Below are 24,244 nucleotides of genomic sequence, written 5' to 3'. Positions count from 1 at the left end.
TTAGGCATCTTAGTTGTTGACTCTAAGTTATACTTGAAGGAGATGATGTTTAAGTAGTAGTTATAATTTTGTATTGTCATACTATTTTATTGAATGAAAAAAGATACTTTCACTTACTTCCTCTGAATAACACATATTATTAGAATAATATAATATATAATATTATATAATATACAGAATAATATAGATAATAATATTGCATCCCATCTTCATTGTCTCTGGAACTTCTGAAGCCATTTTTGTGGCATGCCCTGTGTATTTCCAAGACTTCTCAGAGGAGCCAAGGGGCAGAAGATTTGTTTAAATGATAAAGCTTACAAGACTGTAATTCAGTGTGCTTTTAGTGCCAGGATGTAACTTGTAAGGCATTAACAGCATTTCTGTGAATAACACAGTTGTTGTAGGACTGAAGGGGGTACCTATGGAGGTTGCAATGGAAGATGTCAGACAAAAAAAAATTTCTTACCGAATGAATGTTGGCTGCTCTTAAAAAAACCCCAAAATGTCAGAAAACCTGGAATGCTGGAATCTTGCGGCTGGGGGGTGGAAAAATGAAATTTACTTTCTTTCACTCTCGAAGGGTTTCTGCACTTACCCCAGGGCGACACGTAGCACCTCAGAGCAGTAGGTAAGGGCAGGGGGCTGCACCTTGACTTGGCTTTTTTTGCAAAAGGAGCCTTGACTGTCATTAGGAAGGCGAGAATAAGGCTTTGTACGTCTTTGAAAAGGCTTCAGTAAGGCAGAACAAGCCCACACGTTTTTCCCCCTCGTGCAGAAATCGCTGCCGCAGCGCTTTTCGCGCTGCCCTTTGCCCGGGGCAGGCGGGTTTTCCCAGGCCGGGCAGAGCCGCCCCGATGCCGCACTGGGCGCTGCTGCAGCGGCCGCCGATTGGCGCGGCGGAGGCTCCGGGCCGGGCGCCGGCGGCACCGTGACGCTCGTCCGGGGCGGTGCCGCCGCTGCTCCCGCCCCCGCGGTGCTCCCAGCCCCCGCCACCATGCACCGCTCACTCCGCGCCTGCCGCCGCCTCGGCCGCTCCGCCGGTCTGCTGCTCTCCCACCCGCCGCCTCCCGCCGCCCCCGGCCGCTGGATCCCGGCGCCGCCCCGCGCCGCCATGGTGAGCCCCGGGCGGGGAGCGGGGAGCCGTGACCTCTAAGTGCCACCGCCGGCCGCCGTCTCCCTCGCTCCGCCCCCGCCCTGCAGGGAACGGGGAGCGGGCGGGGACGGGGGAGCCGCTGGGTCGGGGCTTTAATCCCGCGTGTTGCTCCGCCGGCTCCGGGAAGTCCGCCATCCTCTGCCGGGTTCTTGAGGCCATTTCCCGCATCCTCCCTGCGGGCGGCCCCGCTCGGCAGCCGCTCCCGGGCAGGCCGGGATGCGCAGCGGGAGCTGTCCCGAGGCGCTGCCCCGGCTGAGATTCGCCGGCTCCTGAGCCCGGCCCTGAGCCCGGTGTGGCCGGGCAGGAAAGGTGTCGGTGCAGGCGGGACCTGCTGCACAGGGCTGCGCTCTGCGGCGGCTGCTTCCGCAGGAGTTTTGGGCGCGTTCTTGACGTGCACATCATAAAAAGCTGTATCCTAACGGGAGTGTTCGTCACTGAAATAGCTTTGGGGCTGCCTGAAAACTAGGGAGCTTGCGGCTGAGAACTGCCGAGAACTTCTAGCAGGCATCATCAGTAGTTAGTTGTTTAATCAGTTGACTGTCGGGCTTAGGCGTGAGTGGAATTTAATTGTTGCATGCAGTTCAGCATAGAAATAGAAGCACTCTTTGGCTAAGGAACTTCAAATCTCAGTACTAACACGCTGGATGTTGCATGGAAGCTTTAGTCTCAGGTGTATCTTTGTGAGTTACTCCTTAAAACTCCTTAAAATTACTCCTTAAAATGAGGTAATGTAGACTGTGGTAAGAATTTCAGCAGATGGTGCTGATGGTGTTCGGGATTTTATCGCTTCCTTAGTTTACTAAATTAGTTAATAAATTTATCTAGCACATCACTTTCCAGTCTGTAATGTTGGTGAAGGTGTAGAAAATAGCATATACAAGCTTTCCAGCAAGTGAAAAACTTCATGGTGGGTGAAACTTAACTGCATAAGAAATCCGGTGTCAGAGCAGAACATAGCTCAAAACAGTGGCCTGTTGGATGGTTTCTTTTTCTGTTTTGCCATTTGTCATCATCTGAGAAAAATATTATAAATCATGGCCTTCATTAATTTGCTGAAAATATGGTATTTGTAAGTCTGGTCTGCAATCTCACAAGAGGTGTTTCACTTGTTGCAGGTCAGAAACGTGACCAGTACTGTGTGTGTTGTGAGTTCCTTGAGTTTAAATAACTGCAGTAATTAAAGTAGTGGATTCAGTGAACTTGGAAGTCAAGCAGCTGTTGAATTCTTACAAGAAAAGTTCTGTATGTTTTTATGTAAAAGAGGAACCACCAAAAGATGTACTGACCAGTATTTAAATTTAAAAAAGCAGTTACCCAACAAACCCAAGCCATCACTTTTTGATGTTTGTAGAGGTTTTCTCAGTAGCAAGAGTTGTTTTAAAACACATTGTGTATGTAGATATCACCAAATATTCATGCTGTCCTGGTATGTTTATTGTGTTGCCTTTAAGTAAAGCTAAATTGCTCAAGATGTTTTAAATTGAATTGTAATGGTCATTCTATAGCTAAACATTATAAAATATTAGGGTTTGGATTCTAAAGTGTAAATTTCAGAATTTGTGACTCAAATTAGGATATGAAAGAGAAACTATGCTTAAAAATTGAGGCAGTCTTCATCTGCTAAAGGAGAGCAGTAAATCATGAATTGCACATTCTGATGGTCTCAAAAGACTGCTTTTGACATGCTAAAAATGATGGTTCTTTGAATTGAAATACTTACATCCAAGAGTTGCTCCATCCATCAATGAGAATGTAATTTTCCACAGGAAGCATTAGTGCAGCAGTTCTGGTGTTTGAGAATCTCTGGTGTGTTATGGTGCAATCAGTTCCCTGCAATAAGGCAAAAGTACAGTTCTATTTGCCTAACTGTAAGCTTTGGACTGTTTGGGTTCTAGGGATTTTGGAGGGCTGAACACATCTTGTCAGGCCTCCTAAGGGAAAAAAAAAAAAAAAAGTTTTGTAAATGTGAGGAACAGTAGTTGAGAGCTGAGCCTTGCTTGTAGTTTGGATAGAAATTAGGTGAGCACAGGAGCTCCCCTTGGCTGCTGGCAAGAGTTTCCAAATCTCCTTTTGGCTTCTCCCAAGATCCAGGGATGGGGGAGTGGATGTTTGACGGAGTGTGCTCCTGATGCTCCATTTTCCAGCTGGTCCTGTGGGTCAGAGGGTGACTCCAGAAATCGATTTACATACAGGAACTGGCACCTTCAGCTCATAAAGCAGCTCAAGAGGTTGAATTCTGGCCGAGGAGCGAGGGGATCGTGTTTGTTACATTCACACTCAGTGGCTGCTGCAGGCTGCTAAGCCAGTCTGAGAGAAATGCTGCAGCTCAGTTCTGCAGTCTGCATGAAAAACATCACTTTGCTTTTTTACCTGATGGCACCTGTCACACTTGGAATCAGCAAATGACATTCTTCTTAAAGCACCTTGATCTGTTAACTTCATTGGAATTTATGAGCATGGAATTGGCTAGGAAAATGGGGTTTTTTAAAATAATGATTTCATTGTTGAAAGGTACTTTAATGAGGATGTACTGATCTGTTTATCTTTGTTTCACCACTGTTGACATTGGAATTATGTAAGTTTGAAGAATCAGTTGTGCAACTGCTAGCTTTGTTGTCTGAAAGGTTACAGGTAGTTTAACTTTTCATATTGTTTGAGGGTAGATACTTTTGGCTGTTAAACCAGTGATGGGCTTGGAGCTGATCGGGCTCTGCTCATGCAGAAAGCTTTGCACTGTGTGCTTGTAGTGATGTGATGATGGAGTTCATTCCAGCCATCCAGGGCCAAAGACAGGAGCATGGAAGGGTCTCCACGAGGGTGGGGAATGGGACAGGGACCAATGGGAACAGGGAAGGTGGTGCATGGGGGGGCCAGGGACTGGGGAAACCACTGGGGAACAGGGGCGGAACAGTGCAGGAACTGGGGCCAGTGGGGATCAGGGGAAGGGAGAACATTCTAGACAAAGCCATGTAGGGGAAACAGGCGGTCTGGGCCAGTGGGGAAACAAAACAGGGTACATTAACATAAAACTGAGTAGGTCTGAGGACTGTGGTTGGGTAAAGGACCCAACATTGTATCTGTATATACCCTGCCTATGGGGCTGACGTTGTTTTACTCTATAATAAAGAAAAGTTCCAATCCCCTTCCTGAGGACTCTGAAAGAAGGTAATCTCCTCTCCTGAGAAAGGATGAATACCTTTGTCACAGAAAATTGGGACTTTGCTGACCAGGGTGTGGGAAGAGGAAGAGTAAACTGTTCTTGCTTCCTGTCAATTCCATAATCTTTGTAGAGCTGCATATGAATGGGTCACATCATCACAAATTAATTAATTCATTCTTTACTAAAAGTAAAGAATTACTTTTTTGAGGGTCTGTCAGCTAAAATTAATTTAGCTGTGCCTGTTTTTATTTGTTAGGTAATAACAGATGCTAGGTGAATACATGACAGAAAAAAATTACCATACATAAATATTGCACAAAATATACCTAGATATAGTTCCTTTGTGTTGCACAGCTAGAGAACATCTGTGTTGCTGGTTTATTAGGCTAGAAAGGATAATTAATGGTCAGAAACTCAGTACTGGGTTAGTCAGTTGCTCCCTTCCAGTATTAAGTGTCCTGTACAGTGTGGATTTCAAATAGGAATTATGTTACATGTGTGTCGATTGCATGGATGCTGCCCAGATTCTTACCGTGCTACTTCTTCAGTTGCTCTGTAAATTGTGAACTGAGTTACTGATTCTTTGAAAAGGAGAAACAGTCTCTCATGAGGATGAGGTTTCATGCAGTAGGCACGGAGGGTCTTAAGCCTTGTAGTGCTGCCTGTCACCATGGGTCAGCAATGGTACACAGTTTGTAGTTGTGGCTTTTGGTGAGACAGCTGCTCAAACTAAATGAATGTCTCAACTTTTGAAGATATAATTAGAAACATTCTGTGACTAGATGCATGTCTTGGCTTTGTATTTTTCCCATCTTTTTCTTGTCTACCTGCTTTCAAAAAGAATAGACTGATTGCCAGTGTTTGATTTTTTTTCCCTTTTATTATAGTCTTCTCAAGAGGCTTTCAGGATAGAATATGATACCTTTGGTGAACTGAAGGTTCCAAGTGACAAATACTATGGTGCCCAAACTGTGAGATCTACAATGAACTTCAAGATTGGAGGTGTTTCAGAAAGGATGCCAGTAAGTAATTAATATCTGTGTTCTCTTCTTCTGTGGAGTATGTTTTTTATGTGAAAGTGAATACTTTCTGAATACCTTCTTCTTAGGCTTTTGCTGGAAGTGTGAGCAACTTTGAATTTTAATGAAAGGTAGAAATTTCATGGCAATATATTATTGTGGTAGAAATATTTCTTGTTGTATTTAAATAAATTGAATATTGCTTATGAGTAATTTTATGGTGTTGCTTATTTTTTAAAAACCAGAATGAATAGAAATCTGTCTTCCATCTTTACAAAAAGGAAAAAGCAAATGGAGTAATTTTATGTAGCATTTATACAGTTAGCTATTGAAGTAGTCTAGTATAGAATGAGTTGATATAAACTTAATTTGTCACATGTAGCTGTGCATATGCAATTAATGTGCACGTGCTTTGTCATATACTGACTCTCCATGTACTGAAATTTGTCAGTTTTCCCTCAAAAGGCTGTTTTAGAAATGGAACCAGCTCAATTCTAATGCATGTGACTTTTGATTTATAGAGCAGCATACCTGGGCTTGTAAAAACAGTGATGTGCTGCTCACTGAACTGTTTGGATGAATGTTACTGTTAGTGGGAGCTTAGGTGACCTGATTGCTCTCTGGCTTTGCTGATGGACTCCTGCTGATTTAAGATCAGGAGGAGTTTGGTTTAGAACTACACATGCATTATAAATTGATAACATGTCCTTTGGGGGAAATTGTGTGTTTAAACTTACCCTTGTGCCTCAGGTCCAAGTCATAAGGGCTTTTGGCATCTTGAAGAGAGCAGCTGCTGAAGTAAATCAAGATTATGGTCTCGACCCAAAAATTGCTAAAGCCATTGTACAGGCAGCGAATGAGGTAGGAACGAGCTGTTTGAAATGCAGCAACTGTTACTGTGTTTTTGTTAAGCTTTTCATGGGAGGTTGGGGGATTGCATTTCTCAGATTGTTAGAGGAAGGCATTTCCTGTTAGTAAATCTTGTTCTCCAGAGATTATTTCCTTAATAGAATATTTGACTGTTTTCTTTCTTGCATGTAAAGAAATGATAGAATGTTCAAATGCACGTTAATAAATGCCACTCAATTGCAGAGAGTTGTGAGTGACCATTATTTGAGGTGTAATAATACCAGGTGTTCTGCTTTGAACAAATCAACAGATTTGTTTATCTAGAAGCATTTTTAACAGAGTTTTCTTGTCCTGATTACCTTAAAAATATTTCAGTGGTGGCAGAAGCTGTATCCTCTTCCTATCAGCTCTAGCACCTTAAGTCTTGAACTTTGCAGTTCTCCAGAATATGTCCAGGCTTTTCTTCTGGTTTCTAGGGTTGGATAAAGGTGGTTTAGAAGTTTTGGTGGATTAAAGCTCCTTAGTTTAGATTCATAAATTCTGAAAGTTGTTTGTGGCTTTCTTTATTGTGTTTCAAAAATACCCCTGCTACGATACCCTTTCCCTAACCTCCAAAATAAATTTTCTAATACAACTTAAATTAAAAGAGGAATCGAGTTACTCTTGGAGGTGTGAATGTTGCCCCTGTATTAGATGGGAAATACAGAAGATCCTTTCTTGAAAAGCATGATTGCAGGAGGACTGATGTATTCTGATAGTCTGATTGTCTAGCCTCAGAGTTGTGACAATAGCTCCTTTTTTTTCTGAGGCTAATATGCACAGGGGTGATACTTCTGAGCACAGATTTTGATACTATCACAAACACATGCTTAAAACACTCTGAATGTGTCTAAGATTCAACAGGCTCCAAAAAATGTTGCTCAGGAGAGTGCCTTACAGGAAGGAGATGTTTGATACTGGCAGCCATCTGCTGGCTTAGTTGATGCAACATGTAATACCTACAGGTGTAAGAGCTCTGGAACTTCTCTGTATGAGATTTCTTTATTGAGAGATACCAGAGTCTGGTTACATAGAGAGAAGATGTAACCTAAAGTCTCTTTTAAAAGTATTTTCTGTCTATGTCTGTAGAATATAAAATTTCTGTATATCTCTGTATCTCACAATTCAGTGTCTTCAAAAATCATAGCAAATGTTTTTTTTTTTCTCTTTTAATATCTGGTATTACATAAAAACATCCCAATTATTCTAGAGTAAATTCACTGATTGCTATATGTAGATTAAAAAATATAATGGAGAGCATGATTTTAATTATGGCAATAAAATTTTCAGGTTTATGCCTTTTTTTCCTAATGGAACAATTTTTCTCTGTTTTTTTCATTATAGGTAGCTGAAGGAAAACTAAATGATCACTTCCCATTGGTGGTGTGGCAGACTGGGTCTGGAACTCAAACCAATATGAATGTCAATGAAGTAATCAGCAACAGAGCTATTGAGATAATGGGAGGCACACTGGGAAGCAAAAAGCCAGTGCATCCAAATGATCATGTTAACAAAAGCCAGGTTGTTACACTTGTTTTATACTGCTTTTAATTTCAAAAGTCTTGTGTCTTTGAATTGTGAATTTTGAGTTAGCTTGTATCCACTGTTCAGGTTAAAAAAAAAGAAAAGTTTTGTGGACAACTTCAGCAACAATTTTCTGGGGTTTTTTTCAGTTTAAATGAACTTTAAGATGTTTTTCAGTAACAGTTTGAGCTTTTCAGATTAATAACTTGGAACTCATTAATGATAAATTCACACATAATGTATTAGACAGTGGTGGCCTTGTGACAACCACTCCTGCAGTCTTAAAGATATTAAATATAGGTCCAATTTCTAAAAGTTAGATCATGGTAGACATTTTTATTATACTTCTCTCTTAAACTTCACCTGCCTTGAAGGAAAGATTAAGCCACTGATTTGGTTGTTTCCCTTCCTGATCCTTTGTGCTTACTCAGTATCCTGTGAACTATGAATTTACCATTATCAAAGCAGTATGTGTGTTTCAGAGTCACAATTCCTTGGAAATCATATGTCCATTTGTTACCCATCTCTCATAACTACTATAGTAATTGTTTTTTTTTTCCCAGGGTTGTTGTGAACAATCTATTAAATGTAACTTTCTGCGGGTGTAGTCATAAAATGAGGAACTGACCTTGTGGAACACCCTTAAGTTGTTTACTCTTAGTTTAGTTTCTAATAGTTTGAGATAAAGAGAATAAAGCCACACTTGTACATCTTACAGCAGCAATGATGAGAAAAAGTTTGTAATTAATTTCTTTAATTTTCTCCACAGAGTTCAAATGACACTTTCCCAACAGCAATGCATATTGCTGCTGCCCAGGAGGTTAATGAGGTCTTGTTACCTGGACTAAAGAAGCTACAGAATGCACTTGAAGGGAAATCCAAAGAGTTTTCCCAAATCATAAAAATAGGGCGCACTCATACACAAGATGCTGTTCCACTGACACTTGGGCAGGTAAAACAAAATAAAAAATTATGCATTTCTTTGGAAAATCCAAACTGAAGTCAAATTTAAGAAAGCCTAAATTTAGTTGATAGTTCAGGATAAAATATAGGAAGATGGCTGAATCAGCCTGAGTATTTTCAGTCTGCACTGGAGTTTGCTGGATATGCTGTACTCTAATATATCCATCTTCATTTTTATTACTTTTTTTCCAATGTGTTTTATTTCTAACAGTAGTAAAATATAAATTATTTTAAAATTATGTTTCATTACCAGATAGCACAACACAGTTTTTCTGTTAAACTGACATTGCAGGGTAGTTGTTGTCTGTAATCTGTAAATTTATGTAAGTTATGTTTTGCCAACATACAAAACTACTAAGTACTGTGAATGAAAAATTTCAATGCATAATTTTGTGTGTATAAATATGTGTATATATATATATGTAAAAGATGGCAAATGTTATCATATAGTAAAAAATGGCTTATATTACAGTGATTTAATAATGAATTAAACTGATTTAATAGCAAAGCAGGTAGAATTTATGGATTTTTTCCAAGAATGCGTGAGTGGGGATTTTACTAACTAAAATAAGGTGAAAAAAGCCCAACATCCATTTCTCTATTTGTACTTTGAGAACATTAATATAATCTTGGAGCTGATTTACTATGGAATCAGATCTTGCTAAGCATACAACTAATATAAAAGGTGTGAGAAGGATGCATTATGTATATGCTTTTGTATATTAAGATTAGTTTATTGTATAATAATTTTTGTAGCGTGGGAGCAGTTCTTTAGTCCCTCTTAATGAAAACCTGCTTAGATTTAGCATTTGGGTGAAGTTCAGTGCCTTCAAGTTTTTAAAAGAATTAGTCAAATCATGTTAAAAATCTTAAGTAATCTGGATTCTTATTCTCGGTTGTTGTCTTTTTTCCTTAAATTTGTCCTCCTTTCTTTCAAAGGAATTTAGTGGCTATGTGCAACAAATTAAATATGGTGTGGCTAGGATTGAATCCACCATGCCAAGGGTGTATCAGCTGGCAGCTGGCGGGACTGCAGTTGGAACAGGATTGAACACAAGGATTGGCTTTGCTGAGAAAGTTGCTGCTAAAGTGGCTGAACTGACGGGTGAGGAATGATGTTTGGGAGTGAGTTATCAGTAAAGCAGTGTATGTAAAATGCACTCACATTCAAACTAAATCTGTCCAGTTTCCATACTTTTCGTAACTTAACTGTATTTATGGTTTGATGTGCAGCTTTTGTTAATGCCATGTGTTTTATGCCTTCTACTTTGGATTTTTTGTGCAGTGTATTTTTATGATTATACTCAGTGCACTGAAAGTGACTGAAATGAGGGTGTTTATCCAAGCAAGGCTCTTTGAACATGGATACAGTTTCAGACTTCTATTATTAGCCCAACTATAATGCTTCTGTTTTGATCTTTGCTCCTCTAGCTTTCTTAATTTATGTTGACTTGGCGCAAAAGAAGGAAAAAATGCTTCCAAAGCCACTCTGTTTCTTTCATGTGAAAGAGTAAAAGTTACCAGTCTGAATTTTTTTGATTCTGTCTTTATAGATCTTAAAATTTAATTTACAGTGCAGTTGAGTTTTTTGATCTGTAAACCAGATCTTTTGTGTCACAGTATCAGTTTTCGAAATGCCCCCAAACAAATGCATACATCTGTCACTTACATTTGCTGTAAAATATGAAATTGCTCAGTTACAGCATTTGTTTTTTAATAGATCTATTATTCACAGTCTTTCAGAGAGTCAAGACTGTCTTGTACCCTGAAAGAGAAGTACCTTGCTGTAAACAACAGCTGCCAGGAGCAATACAGGGCATGTTTTGGTGGTGTTAGAAAACTCTCCTGTATCAATGGATGTTTTGTGTCCTGTATGGGCAGGTTGTATCAGTAGGGCAGACTACTGAAGTTCCTCATACTCTTACAGAGGGTGGTTATTGGCAAGAACAAAAGGACAAGTTTGGGGGGATCTGTGTAACTAAAAGGCAGTTGTGCAGTTCACAAACCCATGCAAATTGGGTGGGATCTGGTGTTTGTCAGGAAGTGCAAAACACTGGAAGTTATGGGAATTATGCTGCTCTCCTTTGAGCTGGTGCTGAAAGCTCAGATCAGTCATTCTGAGAGGCAGAAGTCCAGCCCAGTCAGTCCTTAGTGATGTCTGTAATTTTTTACAGTCCCATTCTGCTGGGGCTGTCCTTCCAGGACAAAGTCCTGAAGGAATGTTTTTCATCATGGAACCTAGGCTTACATCTCAGGCATTTAATTAACATAAACAGAGCTGTGCCTTTCATTGCTCCTGTGCTCTTGTTGTTGGCAGGCATTCTTCTAAGTCTGATCCAGCTTTCCCATGTTCTGGCTGGTTTATTATTCCCTTCTCTTGTGATTATTTCTTACTCACCTTAATGCCTGCACTGTGCTGCAAAATCCTCTATTTTTATCACTGGAAGCACCACAGCCATTAATAATCTAAAGGTCTAACTTCATTTAATGTAAGAAGCCTAAGCTGGGCTAACTTTTGGAATACTATTGGCATTCACAAAATACTGTGGTGCAGAAGCAATGCTTAGAATGCAATACACTATGAAGGCTTGAAATTTGTATGTTTGTTGTAGGTGGATGCTCAAATTTTAAAATCTTCTATATTTTAGTGGCTTTCATTGTGTCTTTTTGTATTTAATTTACTTAATGAAATATGTGTGTGAAGAAAGCTCTAGAGGGAAGAGATGATCTTACAGGGTTGTTAATTTTTAATTTTTTATTAAGCCAGCTGTGTGTTTGATTATCTGGTTAATGTCTGCAAGGAAGTGCTTCACTGGTTTAATGTTTACACCCTCTCCCTGTAGGTTTGCCTTTTGTCACTGCTCCAAATAAGTTTGAAGCTCTTGCAGCTCACGATGCTTTAGTGGAGCTCAGTGGAGCCATGAACACAGTGGCCTGCAGTCTGATGAAAATAGCTAATGACATTCGCTTCCTGGGCTCTGGACCACGCTCTGGGCTGGGAGAGCTCATCCTGCCTGAAAATGAGCCTGGGAGCAGCATCATGCCAGGTACAGAGAACACATATGGAGAGAAATGACCTGTTTCTTTTTATTTTTTTTCACCATCTTTTAACAAATGTTTACCAAACACCATCACAAATGTCAGTAAGTCCATGATTCTCTCAGGCTTTATCTACTGCCCTATTTTACCAAAACCTGTGTTCATAAAAATGTTTGCACAGCTGTGTGTTGGCTAGTGTATGGGGGAGAGTAGTATCTGTAAGAATATGGCTTTATTACCACAAACATACTTCTCAAAATTTTCTTTTAGAATTGCAAGATCTCTACAATTTTTAGGTAAAGGCTTTTCTGAAATAACCTTTAATCTCTGAGTTGTAGCAATACTGTCATGTAACTTGCCTTTGGTCTCTACTTCCTAGTGTGATTAGTGTTATGCACTCAAATTTTCCCTTCTGCAAGGGTCTTATTGTATGGGAGGATAAGAAAGAAAGGAATAATACTCATAATCATTCCCATCCTCACCTAAAAAAGTATGTACATATGAATATTGTACATCCAGAACTATTCTGAGATTGTTCCTCCTGTATGATAAACTAGAAAAGAAACAGGTCATGAACATATCTGGCTTTAAAAGAGCAAACAGTGAATGTTCTTACTAGGATTATGTCTAAAAATTAAATGATAAAACCATAAAACAAACTTGATTGGAGGCCACTCTTAGTGTGTTTCTTGGGGGGGTTGGTTTTTTTTTTGGGTTTTTCTGTTTTGCTTTTTTTTCTGACAGAGTGTACTAACTTTATCACAAAGTATTTCTAACAAATCAGTGATACTTTTCTTGAGCTGAGTGAAATTTGTCAGTAGTCTCCCAGAAATGCCAACTTGCATGTGCAAAGAAAGGCAAGTTCTAATCTCTTGACTGTTAAGAACTGTGGTACTGAACAGCTGTTTAGCTCATGCACATGTTGAGCCATTGAGTGCTCAAGCTCTGAGTCTTTAGACACTGCTGAAGCAGCCACAGCTGTTTTACAAATTCTCACTGAAAATACTGAAATAGTACAATCAATTTAATACCATTTGTGGAAATACCTTATTTTCTGTGGTGTGGAGATACAGATGAGTAAGACAAGTTCCTACAAAACATTGTCTATTGGCTGGTGGCTGGTTGGTTGGTTTCCCCCCTTCCTTCTCCTTTGATAACCTTTTTCTCTCCATTCACAACCAGGAAAAGTGAACCCTACCCAGTGTGAAGCTGTGACCATGGTGGCAGCCCAAGTAATGGGAAATCATGTTGCTGTTACCGTAGGAGGAAGCAATGGACACTTTGAACTGAATGTCTTTAAACCCATGATGGTAAGTTCATAATGCTCTACATATCTAGGACTTTTTAAGTAATTGTATGTACACTCAGATAACTTATGGACAGAAAAAACCCTTAGTGAACACTTGAACACTGCCAAGGTTGGGGCTCTGCAGTATCCCTCAGGTACTGTTCCAGTATCATCACCCTCACAGTAATGCATTTTTTCCTGATACTGAGTCTAAATTCCCCCTCTTTTTGTTTGTACCCATTGCTCCTTGCCTTAACACTACAGGTGCTGAGAAAGAGTCCCTCTCTGCCTTCCCTGTAGGCCCCCTTCAGATATTGGAAGGAAAATAGCCTGTTAAATAGGTTGAAATTGCAGGGAGGGCACCTGTCATGAACAAAGTTGCCAGCGTGTGCAACTAGTAATATCTGAATTAAATAATTGGTATTTCTTTCTTTGTCTTGTTAGATTAAAAATGTTTTAAACTCTGCAAGACTTCTAGGAGATGTGTGTGTTTCTTTCACTGACAACTGTGTGGTTGGAATCCAAGCCAATACGGATAGAATCAACAAACTGATGAATGAATCTCTGATGTTGGTAACAGCACTGAACCCACATATAGGTAGGTTTAAGGCTCAAAAAACTTCTCAGAAAATGCCAAAATATTTTGTGGTAAAATTATTTTGTACATTGCATTTGTATTGTCACAATGCTTGTGAGGCCAAGTCAGGTCAAAAGTTACTTACTTCAACATCACCAGTGACTGCTGTGAAAGCTGTGTTCTCCTTCCAGTGGCCATGCCAGGATATTATAAAAATAACTGATTAGAGTAAAAAGGAGATTGGGAGAGTTTATGTACCTATTTTCCTAAATTTTCATTATTAGAGGTAGAGTGAAAGATTACAATTAGAGAAGGTCCCATAAATTTTTTGATCTAAATTAATTAAGACTAGAATAACAAAATTTACTTCAAGTAAGAAGTAAGCATTTGTTGTGCATTTCCTGCAAAGTGAGCGAGTTAAGCAGTAATAGTAATACCTAGCAAATAATTTTCCAAAGACTGTCCCACTTCTCTGTCACCTCTAATGAATCATCTAAAATTGCAAATGGATAACTTGTTGGTTTTGTTTTGTAACAGGATATGATAAAGCAGCCAAGATTGCCAAAACAGCGCACAAAGAGGGGACAACGTTAAAAGAAGCTGCTATAAAGCTGGGGTTCCTTACATCAGACCAGTTTGATCAGTGGGTGAAGCCTAAAGATATGTTAGGTCCTCAGTAACTCCTGTAAAAAAAAAAAAGTGTTCTTAATATAAAATAAATAAATAAAACAAATATGATATAATATAATCAATTTGTTGGAAAAGGCCTCTGAGATCATAACCTGTGACTGAACACCACCGTGTCAATTAGCCCATGGCACTGAGTGCCACATCCTGTCTTTCCTTAAGCACCTCCATGGACATGGACTCTACCACCTCCCTGGGCAGCCCATGTCTAAGCACCTTCTCTGTGAAGAAATTATTTTAATGTCCAGCCTAAACCTCCCCTGGTGCACCTTAAGGCTGTGTCCTTGTCCTGTCACTTCTTATCAGGGATAAGAGGCCAGCCCCTTCCCCACCGGCTACACCCTCCTTTCAGGCGGCTGTAGAGAGCAATAAAGGTCTCTCCCGAGCCTCCTTTTTGCCGGGCTGAGCACCCCAGCTCTCTCAGCAGCTCACGGGACTTGTGCTCCAGACCCTTCACCAGCTTCATTGCCTTTTCCTGGGCTTTCTCCAGCACCTCCATCCTTCCTGATCTGAGGGGCTCGGAGCGGGACACAGCACTCGGGGTGTGGCCTCAGCAGTGCCAACTACAGGGGACAGTCACCGCCCTTACCCTGCTGCCCGCACTACTCGGTTTTGGTACACTTGACTTGTTTTCCTGGCATTGCTGGCACATCAGTCAGCTCAGCTGTCGCTGTGGGGGCGATCCCACACTGCGAGCAGCCCCAATCGGCCTGGCGGGGTGTGCTGAGGGAGAAAAGCGTGCCCGTGTGCGCGGCTGCAGCGCTCCGAGCGGCCCCAGGACCGGCACCGGCGCCGGCACAGCGCTTCCTGCTCGCCGGGCCCTCCCTCCGCGGGGCGGGGCGGCCGTGGGGTTCCGGGTCGGCCGGGAGCGCTGCCGCCGCCGCCGGGGCCGGGAGCGACTGGGGGCACCGCCGCCATGAACCGCTTTTTCGGCAAGGCCAAGCCGAAGGCGCCGCCGCCCAGCCTCACCGACTGCATCGGGACGGTGAGTGCCCGCCCCGGCGCGCCCGGGCCCGCTGGGCGCTGCGCGGCCCGGCCCGGCCAGCGCCTGGGAGCGCCGCGGCGGCGCTAGGGACCGCACCTGTGCATAGGTGTGAGTGTGTGTGTGGGGACACCGCGGTGAGTGGGCACAGTGTGTGTGTATGTGTCCGTGTATGTCCAGCACAGAACCGCGGAATGGCTTGAGTCGGAGGGGATTTTAAAGATGGCCCGGCTCCAGCCGCCCCGCCATGGGCAGGGACAGCTGGCACAGGTTACTCAGAGCCGCACCCGGCCCGTCCCTGAGCGCTGCGCTGTGCGGGGACACACGGTGTGTTTTGGTGAGCGTGTTTGTGTGTCCGCACACGCACACAGGGATGTGCCTGGAGCCCATCCCATAAAGGGGGCACGCAGGCATGGCTGTCCTTACACCCGCAGGGGTCTCCTCAGCATTTCCCGCTGAGGACTTCTCTGATTGCACTAGCTAACTCTGCCGTGGCAGCTGGTGGCAGGGCAGGGGCAGGAACAAGATCGGTCTCCCTGTCCAATTCAGAAGAATGTCTCTGACTCTTAGGGGTGAGTAGGGTTGCTTTAGGGATGCCAAAAGTGTGTGCAGATGGACAGACGAGCAAGCTCAGACCAAGTAAGAAATGCTCAGGAAACAAGTGGAGAAACACTTTACAGCTGTTGTTATGTTGGCCTGCCTGCAAAGAGGTTTACGAAAAAGTGTTAAGATTTACCTTGTAATTTTATAGTCTTTTTTTAACTTTATGAAGTGTATGAAGAAAACTGTAGCATGGTTTTGCAGCTTCTTTTGTTGTAATCTGATTTTAAGAAGTGAAGAAAGAAAATGGAGTTTCTTGAGTGTTTCTGTCAGTAAACAAAGGTCAGTAATGGTTGTGCTATAAATGTAGGCTAACTGAGCTTTGTCATTGGAACCTAACAACAGTTCCCATGGAAAAGTCACAGTTTTCCTCTCAGAAGGTTTCTTTTGCTACCCAGTGAAGAGACTCTCTAAATGAAATATCTGATATTTGTCAGTGCTACCTACACATCAGTCTCTCATGTATGTCACTGGCTGGTATGGGGAGAGAGAAGTGCTCATAATGTTTGTCCCAGTACTTTATTTACTGACAAAAATCTGCATTGCTTTTTAGCAGTATTAAGCCCTAACATAACTTTACATGTATTTCATTAGAACAGTGAATAAAGCATCTGATTGAAAATCAGGATTAATTTTCCCATTGTTGCCAGTAAATACTTTGGTGGATGACTTCAACTGCAAAATGCATCTGAGATACTATGTGCTTCAATTTGGTATTTTGGCAATATAAGTGGAAGAGCAGAAAGCCTTGTTTCCCTCACAACAACTAACTCCTTATTAGTCTGTCAGATTGTTCATGCTGCTTTTGTCAGTTTATGTCACGTTTTCTAATGTTGAGTAAATCAAAAGAAAATTTAGGTCAGTAGTCTGTCTTCTGCTAAGAGCTTGTTCAATCCTAGAGGAGTTCTAGGGTACATAAAAGTGTAATTTAAACAGATGTTTTGATTTGCAACACCAGGAATTTTCTTTTTCTTAAAATATCCCGCTGAACGCAGTTTTGGTCCTCTTCTAGCTGTTTGTAATTGCACTGTCTGAAAGTTTGACAGTAGATTAACTCAAAAGAAGAATTTCAGGTTTATTTTATACATGAGATGACTTTGGCAACCAGTGATGAGTTACAGGGTGGTTACTAGTAAGCATGGGGAGAAATGCTTTCCTCTACTAGTTTGAAGCTTATTAATAAACTTCTTGTGCCAAGTTATATGCAGTAATCTGATTTGTGAAAGACTTTTCACAATAGTGGTGTCTCTAGGATAAATCCTGCTCAAACTACAGACATGATTAGCTTGTGTAACTTAAATTACACATAAGCGAATTATTGAAAAGAGTTGTGTGAGATTAAAATGTTAAATCCAATAGTTTGAGGCTCAACTACTATTGCTTCTGAGGTGTTTTCTGTCTTAGACACATTTTGCTCTACCATTTGTAAGATCTCTGTGGTAATTAGCCATTAAATGGCCCTTTGGAAATGTATTTGGTGAGCAGTGATTAATGCAACATTTGTTAAAAACATAGGCAACTCTTAAGCAGTAATCATGCCTATGTTTTGGATGTTTTATCCTGTGTAGACAAGTTCAGTTGTCTAAAAATCATTGCATTTAAAGGCAGGGTGTTTTTATGCCTGATGGCAGAGCACAGTCGGATGACTCAAAGCTGTCACAAGGTCAGTAGGAGGAAAGATGCACCAGGAAGTGAAGCATTAATAATGTTTTTACTTTTTCTTCCTTGCAAAAACACTAAGCTTACGTTTTTTCAGAGTGGTAAATAGGAAACATAGGAGCAAAAGGCTGATAGTTGTGACAATAGTGTTAAAGCTCAGATTCCCTTTCTTTTGTGTAAATTGGGGCCCTTCTGTAGCAATGAAATGTTCCTCAGTGTGCTTTATTTGTGGGTAATACACAAGCTCTTCAAGTCCTCATACACAGTCTAGTGTTTTGGATAAATTAGATCCATTCTTCCCTCTTCTGTCCAGTCTCATTTTTAAAAGCTGAGGTCCCATGTCACGTGTGTGAAAAATTTTTACATAGTTAGTCCATGTGGGAGGTTCTGTCTCTGTTTCCTGCTAGTACTGCTTGAAAGAGCCATTATATAAATAAAACAAGTAATTTTTTTTCCCCTGCAGAGGCTGACCTCAAAGATGCAGTAAGCTGATAAAGATCTTGAGGAGGTGCCATGCTTTAAACGTACAGGAGTTTCAAAATCCTAAATTTTTCTCTTTCTTGCTATTAGTAAAATATTTGGATACTAGAATGCTTAATATAAATTTTTCAATGCTGGCTGTGCCCAGGCACTTTAATGTCTTGTGTGGAATGTTCATATCAGATGTTCTGCTCAGAACAACTCTGGCAAATGCATGTTGCTGTCATAGAGCAGGGATTTGAAAGGGTCATTGAAACACTGAAATCAAAATCAGTGATTGTACATGCTTAGCCATTAGCAAGGCAGAATTACAAATTTGCACTGATCTGTCTTAGGCTATAATTGGAATGTCATTATAATCTAATCCCTAGAGAGGCTCCTTGGAATTAGAAGTTAATAAGATTTATTTTGTTGTTTCCAGAGAAATGCTAGGGTAGTCAGCTCATTTTAAAAATGCCTTTTATGAATTTGTGTATGCTGTTAGAGCTACCTGTACCCATGCTATGTAATTTTTAAACCTCTTTTGGTGAAGGGTTAAAATATATCCCAAATGTGGAATGCCAGCAGGGCACACCTAGAAGTTTTCCATTCCACTTTAGTCCCTGGCACTGTGTGTTAGCAGAAGTTCTGGAATAGAGAACTGCCTTGAGTGGGTTTGCAAGGGAGCAGCTCAAAATGATGAGAATACGTTACAATGGCAGAGCTTCCTGCAGCCTCAAGAGTGTTTTTTCTTGTGCTCCTTGTAGAAGTTGTTTCACTTGATTATGGTTCTGGATTCTCACAAAATCTAAAGAGTTTATAAAACCACTGAGTGAGAAAACAATACAGTTAGAAACACAGCAAAACAGAGGCTGTTCTTGTCCCATACCTGAATAAAAACTTAATGAATGTTGTTTTCTTTGTTTTGCCCCTCACATATTAAAGGTGGATAGCAGAGCTGAGTCAATTGACAAGAAAATTGCTAGGCTTGATGCAGAACTGGTGAAGTATAAGGATCAAATGAAGAAAATGAGAGAGGGACCTGCAAAGGTAAGAATCTTCTGTGGAATTCTTCTGTGGAAGTTAGGCACGAGAGGACGTGACTCACACTTCTTGTCATGTGATTTAGCCAGTTCTTCAGGTTCTTAAAACTGCATCTTGCCCTACAGATGAGAGATAAGATTCTGAAGGAGTATTTTTATTAGACATACATCTTTGAACAGTGTTCTCATTGGTTTTTATTTGTTCCAGAGTATAATGTAATTCCCCCCTGAGAAGGAACTTGTTTCCCTTCTTCCTCATTACCTGAATTAAATCTGGCAGAGAGGCTGTTTTGTTTGTCATCCAAAATAAAAAGCTCCACAATATGACTAAGTTCATCCCCATTTTTAAGGGGATGAACTTACAACATAAAATCTATCTGAAAATAAAAATATATGATATAAACAGTGTTGTTCATGTACCTGTTGCAGTATTATTTTATGTTGACCATTAAAATGTATTAATCAAAGATAATTCTGATGGACTAAGTTTAATTTTATTCTCCTTACTGAAAACATAAATCAGAAGCTAGAAACTGAAAGTATTTTCTGAAAGAAGCTTTGTGTATCTCCTCTTTTGTTAATCATGCCAAGTGCTGAATGTAACTATACTTAAACTCTTGGCAGTAGAAACTGAGGAATCTTTTGGAAAACTTAAATCCAATGCATTAGGTTTAAACAGCATAATCAATCAGTCAGATGTTTTATCTAATGTAATGCTATTGTGTCTTTCAGAATACTGTAAAGCAGAAAGCATTGAGAGTGTTAAAGCAGAAGCGAATGTAAGTTGAAACCTTTCTCAGTTTGTGTTTAATAAAGGGTTGTTTTCTTTATGGAGCAGTGGTACACTTTCATTTCTCTTTCTAGTACTCTCCTGAGCATTGTTTAAAGAAAAATGCTGAAGAAGCCTTTCAGAAGTATTGCCTTACATATTTTGCACCAGCATATTTGTGATTTGTATGTCAGTATATAAATTTGGATTGGTACAAGATGACCTGAATCTGCTCATTATTACAAATATATTTGGCTCTTAAACTTTATGAGAGATTGCCTCATTTTATATTATTAATTGATTACTGTCAATTGTGTATCCTTGCTGTGGTTTACTGGGAATTTCCCTGTTCTCTCTGGTCACCTTTGAGAACTTGAGCAGATGCAGTGCAGGTTAATTATGTCTACACAGAAACCCCCAAATAGACAGGATAGATGATCCTGTGGTCTGGTCTTGTCTAGAATACTGTCTTGAAAGTGTCCAGCAACAGATCCAAAGGAAGGAATATCACAGCATGGCAAGTGTTCAGGAGTGTTTCATTGGAATATCTCATGGTCCATGAACTGCAAATCTTAGAAGCTGTTCTGAGCCAAAGCTCCCATCATCTTGTATTTCACATCCCTCAGATGAACTATACCTTTATGGACTCACTCAGCTACTTGTTATTATTAAACTCTTACAGTCCAAAATATCATCCAAATATCATATGGCAAGGAATGTGGTACTTTGGTTAGATCTTGTGAGGACTGCTTGATTCTGGCTTTAGGGGTTTTTTTCCCTGGTTTTTGATCATGCTGCCTGCTAATCTTCCTTGGTGGGATTACTGGGCCCCTCAAAATAGATAGGCTATTGACATATCCCTCAGTCATTTCTTTCTGATTTTGTGGAACAGTAATAGATGCAGTCATTAGTTATCCAGAAGGTTTTGCTTGTGGATCCTCCTTGTCTTTCAGACCTCTTGCTTTGCATGTTGCGACTCATGGTTCATTTTTATGCTTTTGTTCTTTTGCTTAACTTGACATAATTTACATGCTTGATTTGATACAAGTTTAGCTTTGAGAAAGATGGTTTCCTAATTTTTAAAATCTCTTTTTTCTGTGTGGTTAGTCTTAAAGGTTTCCTTTTGGCACCCTATCCTCCTCTTCACCCCTGCCCTGAAAAACTCCAGGGTGGAGCCACTGTGGTTTGAATAATCTTCCAGCTCTTCCATTCTCTTTGCAGCATTAGTGAGCATGACATGCATGTCTACCTTGTGGTGATTAAACTTTTGCTATATCCTTACCTAGTTTGTCAGTCTAGGCAAATGTGGTGTTGCTGTCAGTTAAAACAAAGCTTAGTTCAGGAATAGCTTTGTTGGCTTCAAGTACAGAAATGCATAATGGCCAGATTTTTATGAAGCTGTTTATTCTGCAGTTGTGTATAATAAGTGAAAAAAACCCCTAACAAATCTGTTCCTATCTTTAAGCTACTGCTGCTGTTTTTTCAACTCTTAAAAAATTAGGAGTATTTGTGGTAATAAATAGTGTAGTGTTTTAAAGCCATTATTTGCCTTTTCTTTTTTTAAACAGGTATGAGCAACAGAGGGATAACCTGTCACAGCAGTCTTTTAATATGGAACAAGCTAATTACACTATTCAGGCACTGAAGGATACAAAGACAACGGTACGAGTTTGTTTATCACACTTGTTTAATTTGTTTACTCTGTGCTACATCAGATACAAGAATGATGTTTGACTCTTCTAGGTGGATGCAATGAAACTGGGGGTGAAAGAAATGAAGAAAGCTTACAAGCAAGTCAAGATTGATCAAATTGAGGTAAGCTTTTATACTTGAAATAATTAAAGAACAAAAATAATGTACTGAAATAATGGTGAGTAGACAATGAACTTGTAGGCAAGATGACTGTTTCTGTTCACATGAATTTGTTTGCCTTTTTTATGGAACCACCATCATAATTTGTTCCTGATTTTTCTGGTACTGCACAATCAATGGTTTGCCTTATTGTAGTGATTATTGTTTCCTTGCTGAGCTAATCTTTAATCTCACCTCTCTTTTCCTTGCACTTTAGCATAAATGTTAGTGGATACCTCCTGCCATGGCTTTTTTTGTGCTTTTTTGTTTCCTTATACTAGTAACATGCAGATTCAAGGTAGTGCCTGATGAGAAAGAACGAAACCTAAACCAAAAACAAACAACAAAAAAACCAACAACAACAAGCCCCTAAACCACTAACCAAACATCAACAAGGGCTGGCCCTGACTTCAGAAAATGCATAAAAAATATCCCATATGGTCTCTAAATATAATTTCAAGTATGCTGCACTTAAGCTTTTACCCAATGCCAGTGCTGAATTCCTTTCTCTTTCCTATTCTGTCTTTTATAAATGGCTTGCACTGTAAACCTTTAGGTAAGTATTGTTTCCTTAACCTCTGCTCAAGTAGAGTGTCAGTAAATGTGCTAATGTATCTTCTAAATTCTGCTATGGCACAACTTAGTTTAATGGTTATTTTCCAGATGGCAGATTTGTCTAAATTTCATACTTTTTCTGCTTTTCAAGTACTCCTGTCCTGAATGTGTATGTTTTGACTTGTATTAATACTGCTTCAAAAAAATTGTTTATGCATTAAAAGAATCGAGTGTTTTGTATGTTGGATTTACTAAACTGAATTTGAGTAAATATGGACCAATTGAAAATGATTCTTGCTTCAGGACATACAAGATCAATTGGAAGATATGATGGAAGAAGCCAATGAAGTCCAGGAGGCACTGAGTCGTAGCTATGGAACACCAGAGATTGACGAAGATGATTTGGAAGCAGGTTAGGAAGGGGGAACATGATTTTTTTATATTACTGAATATAAAAATCATCATACTGTCATACAGTGCTTGTTTATTTCCTTGGTCAAATGCTTTAAAAGTGTTTTAAAGAGCTTTGATAGCTTTTTTTAAACACTAAAGCTGCATTTCCTTTAAGAGAAGTAACAAGAGCATAGGCAAATGTGAGATCCCACTGGAATGCTACAAGGCAGGGAAGAAGGTTCTCTCCAGTGTGTGTGTTTATTTCTGACTGATGACTGATGCTGAGTCTGAATGTAAACGTCCAGTAGGAATCCTGAGTTTCTGAAAGAGCACCTTTTCTCTTGCCAAAGGAACTTCTTGCATAATGTTTCAACCAACATAATTCAATTTCAGAACTGGATGCATTAGGTGATGAGCTTTTAGCTGATGAAGACAATTCCTACTTAGATGAAGCTGCATCCGCTCCAGCAATCCCAGAGGTCACTCCTACAGACACAAAAAACAAAGTGAGTCCTTTCCTTCTTAGCAGCTAAATCCATTTTTGATTGGTTTGGGTTAATCACATTTGTGTTGGTTGCTTGATATTTGGGATCCTTAATATTTTGAACAAAAAAGTGTGCTTAATGTTATGTATGCTATTTATGTATTATATGTATGGATGCTAAAGACAGAGAATTTGAGAATACAGTGTACTGAATGCTCTTAACTATGTTTAAAATCACTAAAATGACATTTTGTCACTCCTGTCAAACACTGTTGGACTGCCAGTAGAATTTAAGTGTACCATTATGGCTCTGGTCTTAAAACCAGAAGAAAAGTTTCTGTATGTTTGCTTTTGAGGCTTTAATCAAGCCTCACAGTGAGGAAGAACACCAGTGCTCTTGTTTTGATTCCAGCTGTCACACAGTGGCAATTGCAGATACAGACACTACACACAGAAGTAGTAAGGAAGCTTCTGTGAAATGTTCTAGTTGCTGGAGAGTTGTTAACCCCTTATTTCTTTTTCTTTCCCATAGGATGGCGTATTGGTGGATGAATTTGGGTTGCCAAAGATCCCTGCAACATAAATGTTTCAAAAGCACAATGGATACAATGAACTATACTTTTTGAATTGTATTAAGAATCTTTTTTAATTTAAAATTCTGGAGAACTTGTCCTTCCAGTGTAACCTTAATATCACTACATCCTAGAATGCAATGAGTCTCTGGTGGTGTTCTTTCTTTGGAGAAAGTTGTTCTACTACTGACTTCTGTTAAGGGAAAATTCATCCCAGTTCCCTTCAGTGGAAGCAGTCAGTCTGATAGGTTTTGATTTCCGTATCTTATGGACAAAGTAAAACGTGAAGACTAGTGGTGGCTGTCAATAGCTGAGGTTTATTTTGACTTTGTACTATGTTTCTCTTTCTTGAGACTGACTATACATTGCTGCTTAACTCTGTAAAATAGCTCTCTTATTACTACGTCTGTTTGATAAAAGAACTGAAAGCAATTTTTAAACTACTGCAGTCCTGAGACTTTCATGCGATTGTACTTGTAACCTTCATGAAAACCGCTCGGGTTATCATTGACTTTATGTATTCCATGGAGACATAAAATCACGTAGATTAGCAGATCCCTTTGTGTGGCGTTCTTGGCG

The 24,244-nt window shown here is 40.1% G+C and overlaps 2 protein-coding genes across 2 annotated transcripts; both read left to right on the top strand.

Moving 5' to 3' along the window:
• The first annotated feature begins 951 nt into the window (after positions 1-951).
• On the top strand, positions 952-14,363 carry FH (fumarate hydratase). The gene is made up of 10 exons (XM_079300053.1): positions 952-1,114; positions 5,201-5,335; positions 6,083-6,193; positions 7,565-7,741; positions 8,514-8,696; positions 9,647-9,812; positions 11,551-11,754; positions 12,929-13,056; positions 13,479-13,632; positions 14,149-14,363. Exons 1-10 carry the CDS (start codon positions 995-997, stop codon positions 14,289-14,291), a joined length of 1,521 nt encoding a protein of 506 aa, XP_079156179.1. The 5' UTR covers positions 952-994; the 3' UTR covers positions 14,292-14,363.
• Positions 14,364-15,124: 761 nt separating this feature from the next.
• Positions 15,125-24,220, top strand: CHMP5 (charged multivesicular body protein 5). Its single transcript, XM_079302965.1, has 8 exons — positions 15,125-15,283; positions 18,944-19,048; positions 19,774-19,820; positions 21,379-21,472; positions 21,554-21,625; positions 22,520-22,628; positions 23,003-23,115; positions 23,626-24,220. Exons 1-8 carry the CDS (start codon positions 15,215-15,217, stop codon positions 23,674-23,676), a joined length of 660 nt encoding a protein of 219 aa, XP_079159091.1. The 5' UTR covers positions 15,125-15,214; the 3' UTR covers positions 23,677-24,220.
• The last annotated feature ends 24 nt before the right edge of the window (positions 24,221-24,244 follow it).

The sequence above is a fragment of the Erithacus rubecula genome (genome assembly GCF_903797595.1).
Source record: "Erithacus rubecula genome assembly, chromosome: 3".
Taxonomy (NCBI): Eukaryota; Metazoa; Chordata; class Aves; order Passeriformes; family Muscicapidae; genus Erithacus; species Erithacus rubecula.
This window is presented reverse-complemented; position numbering and strand designations above follow the sequence as displayed.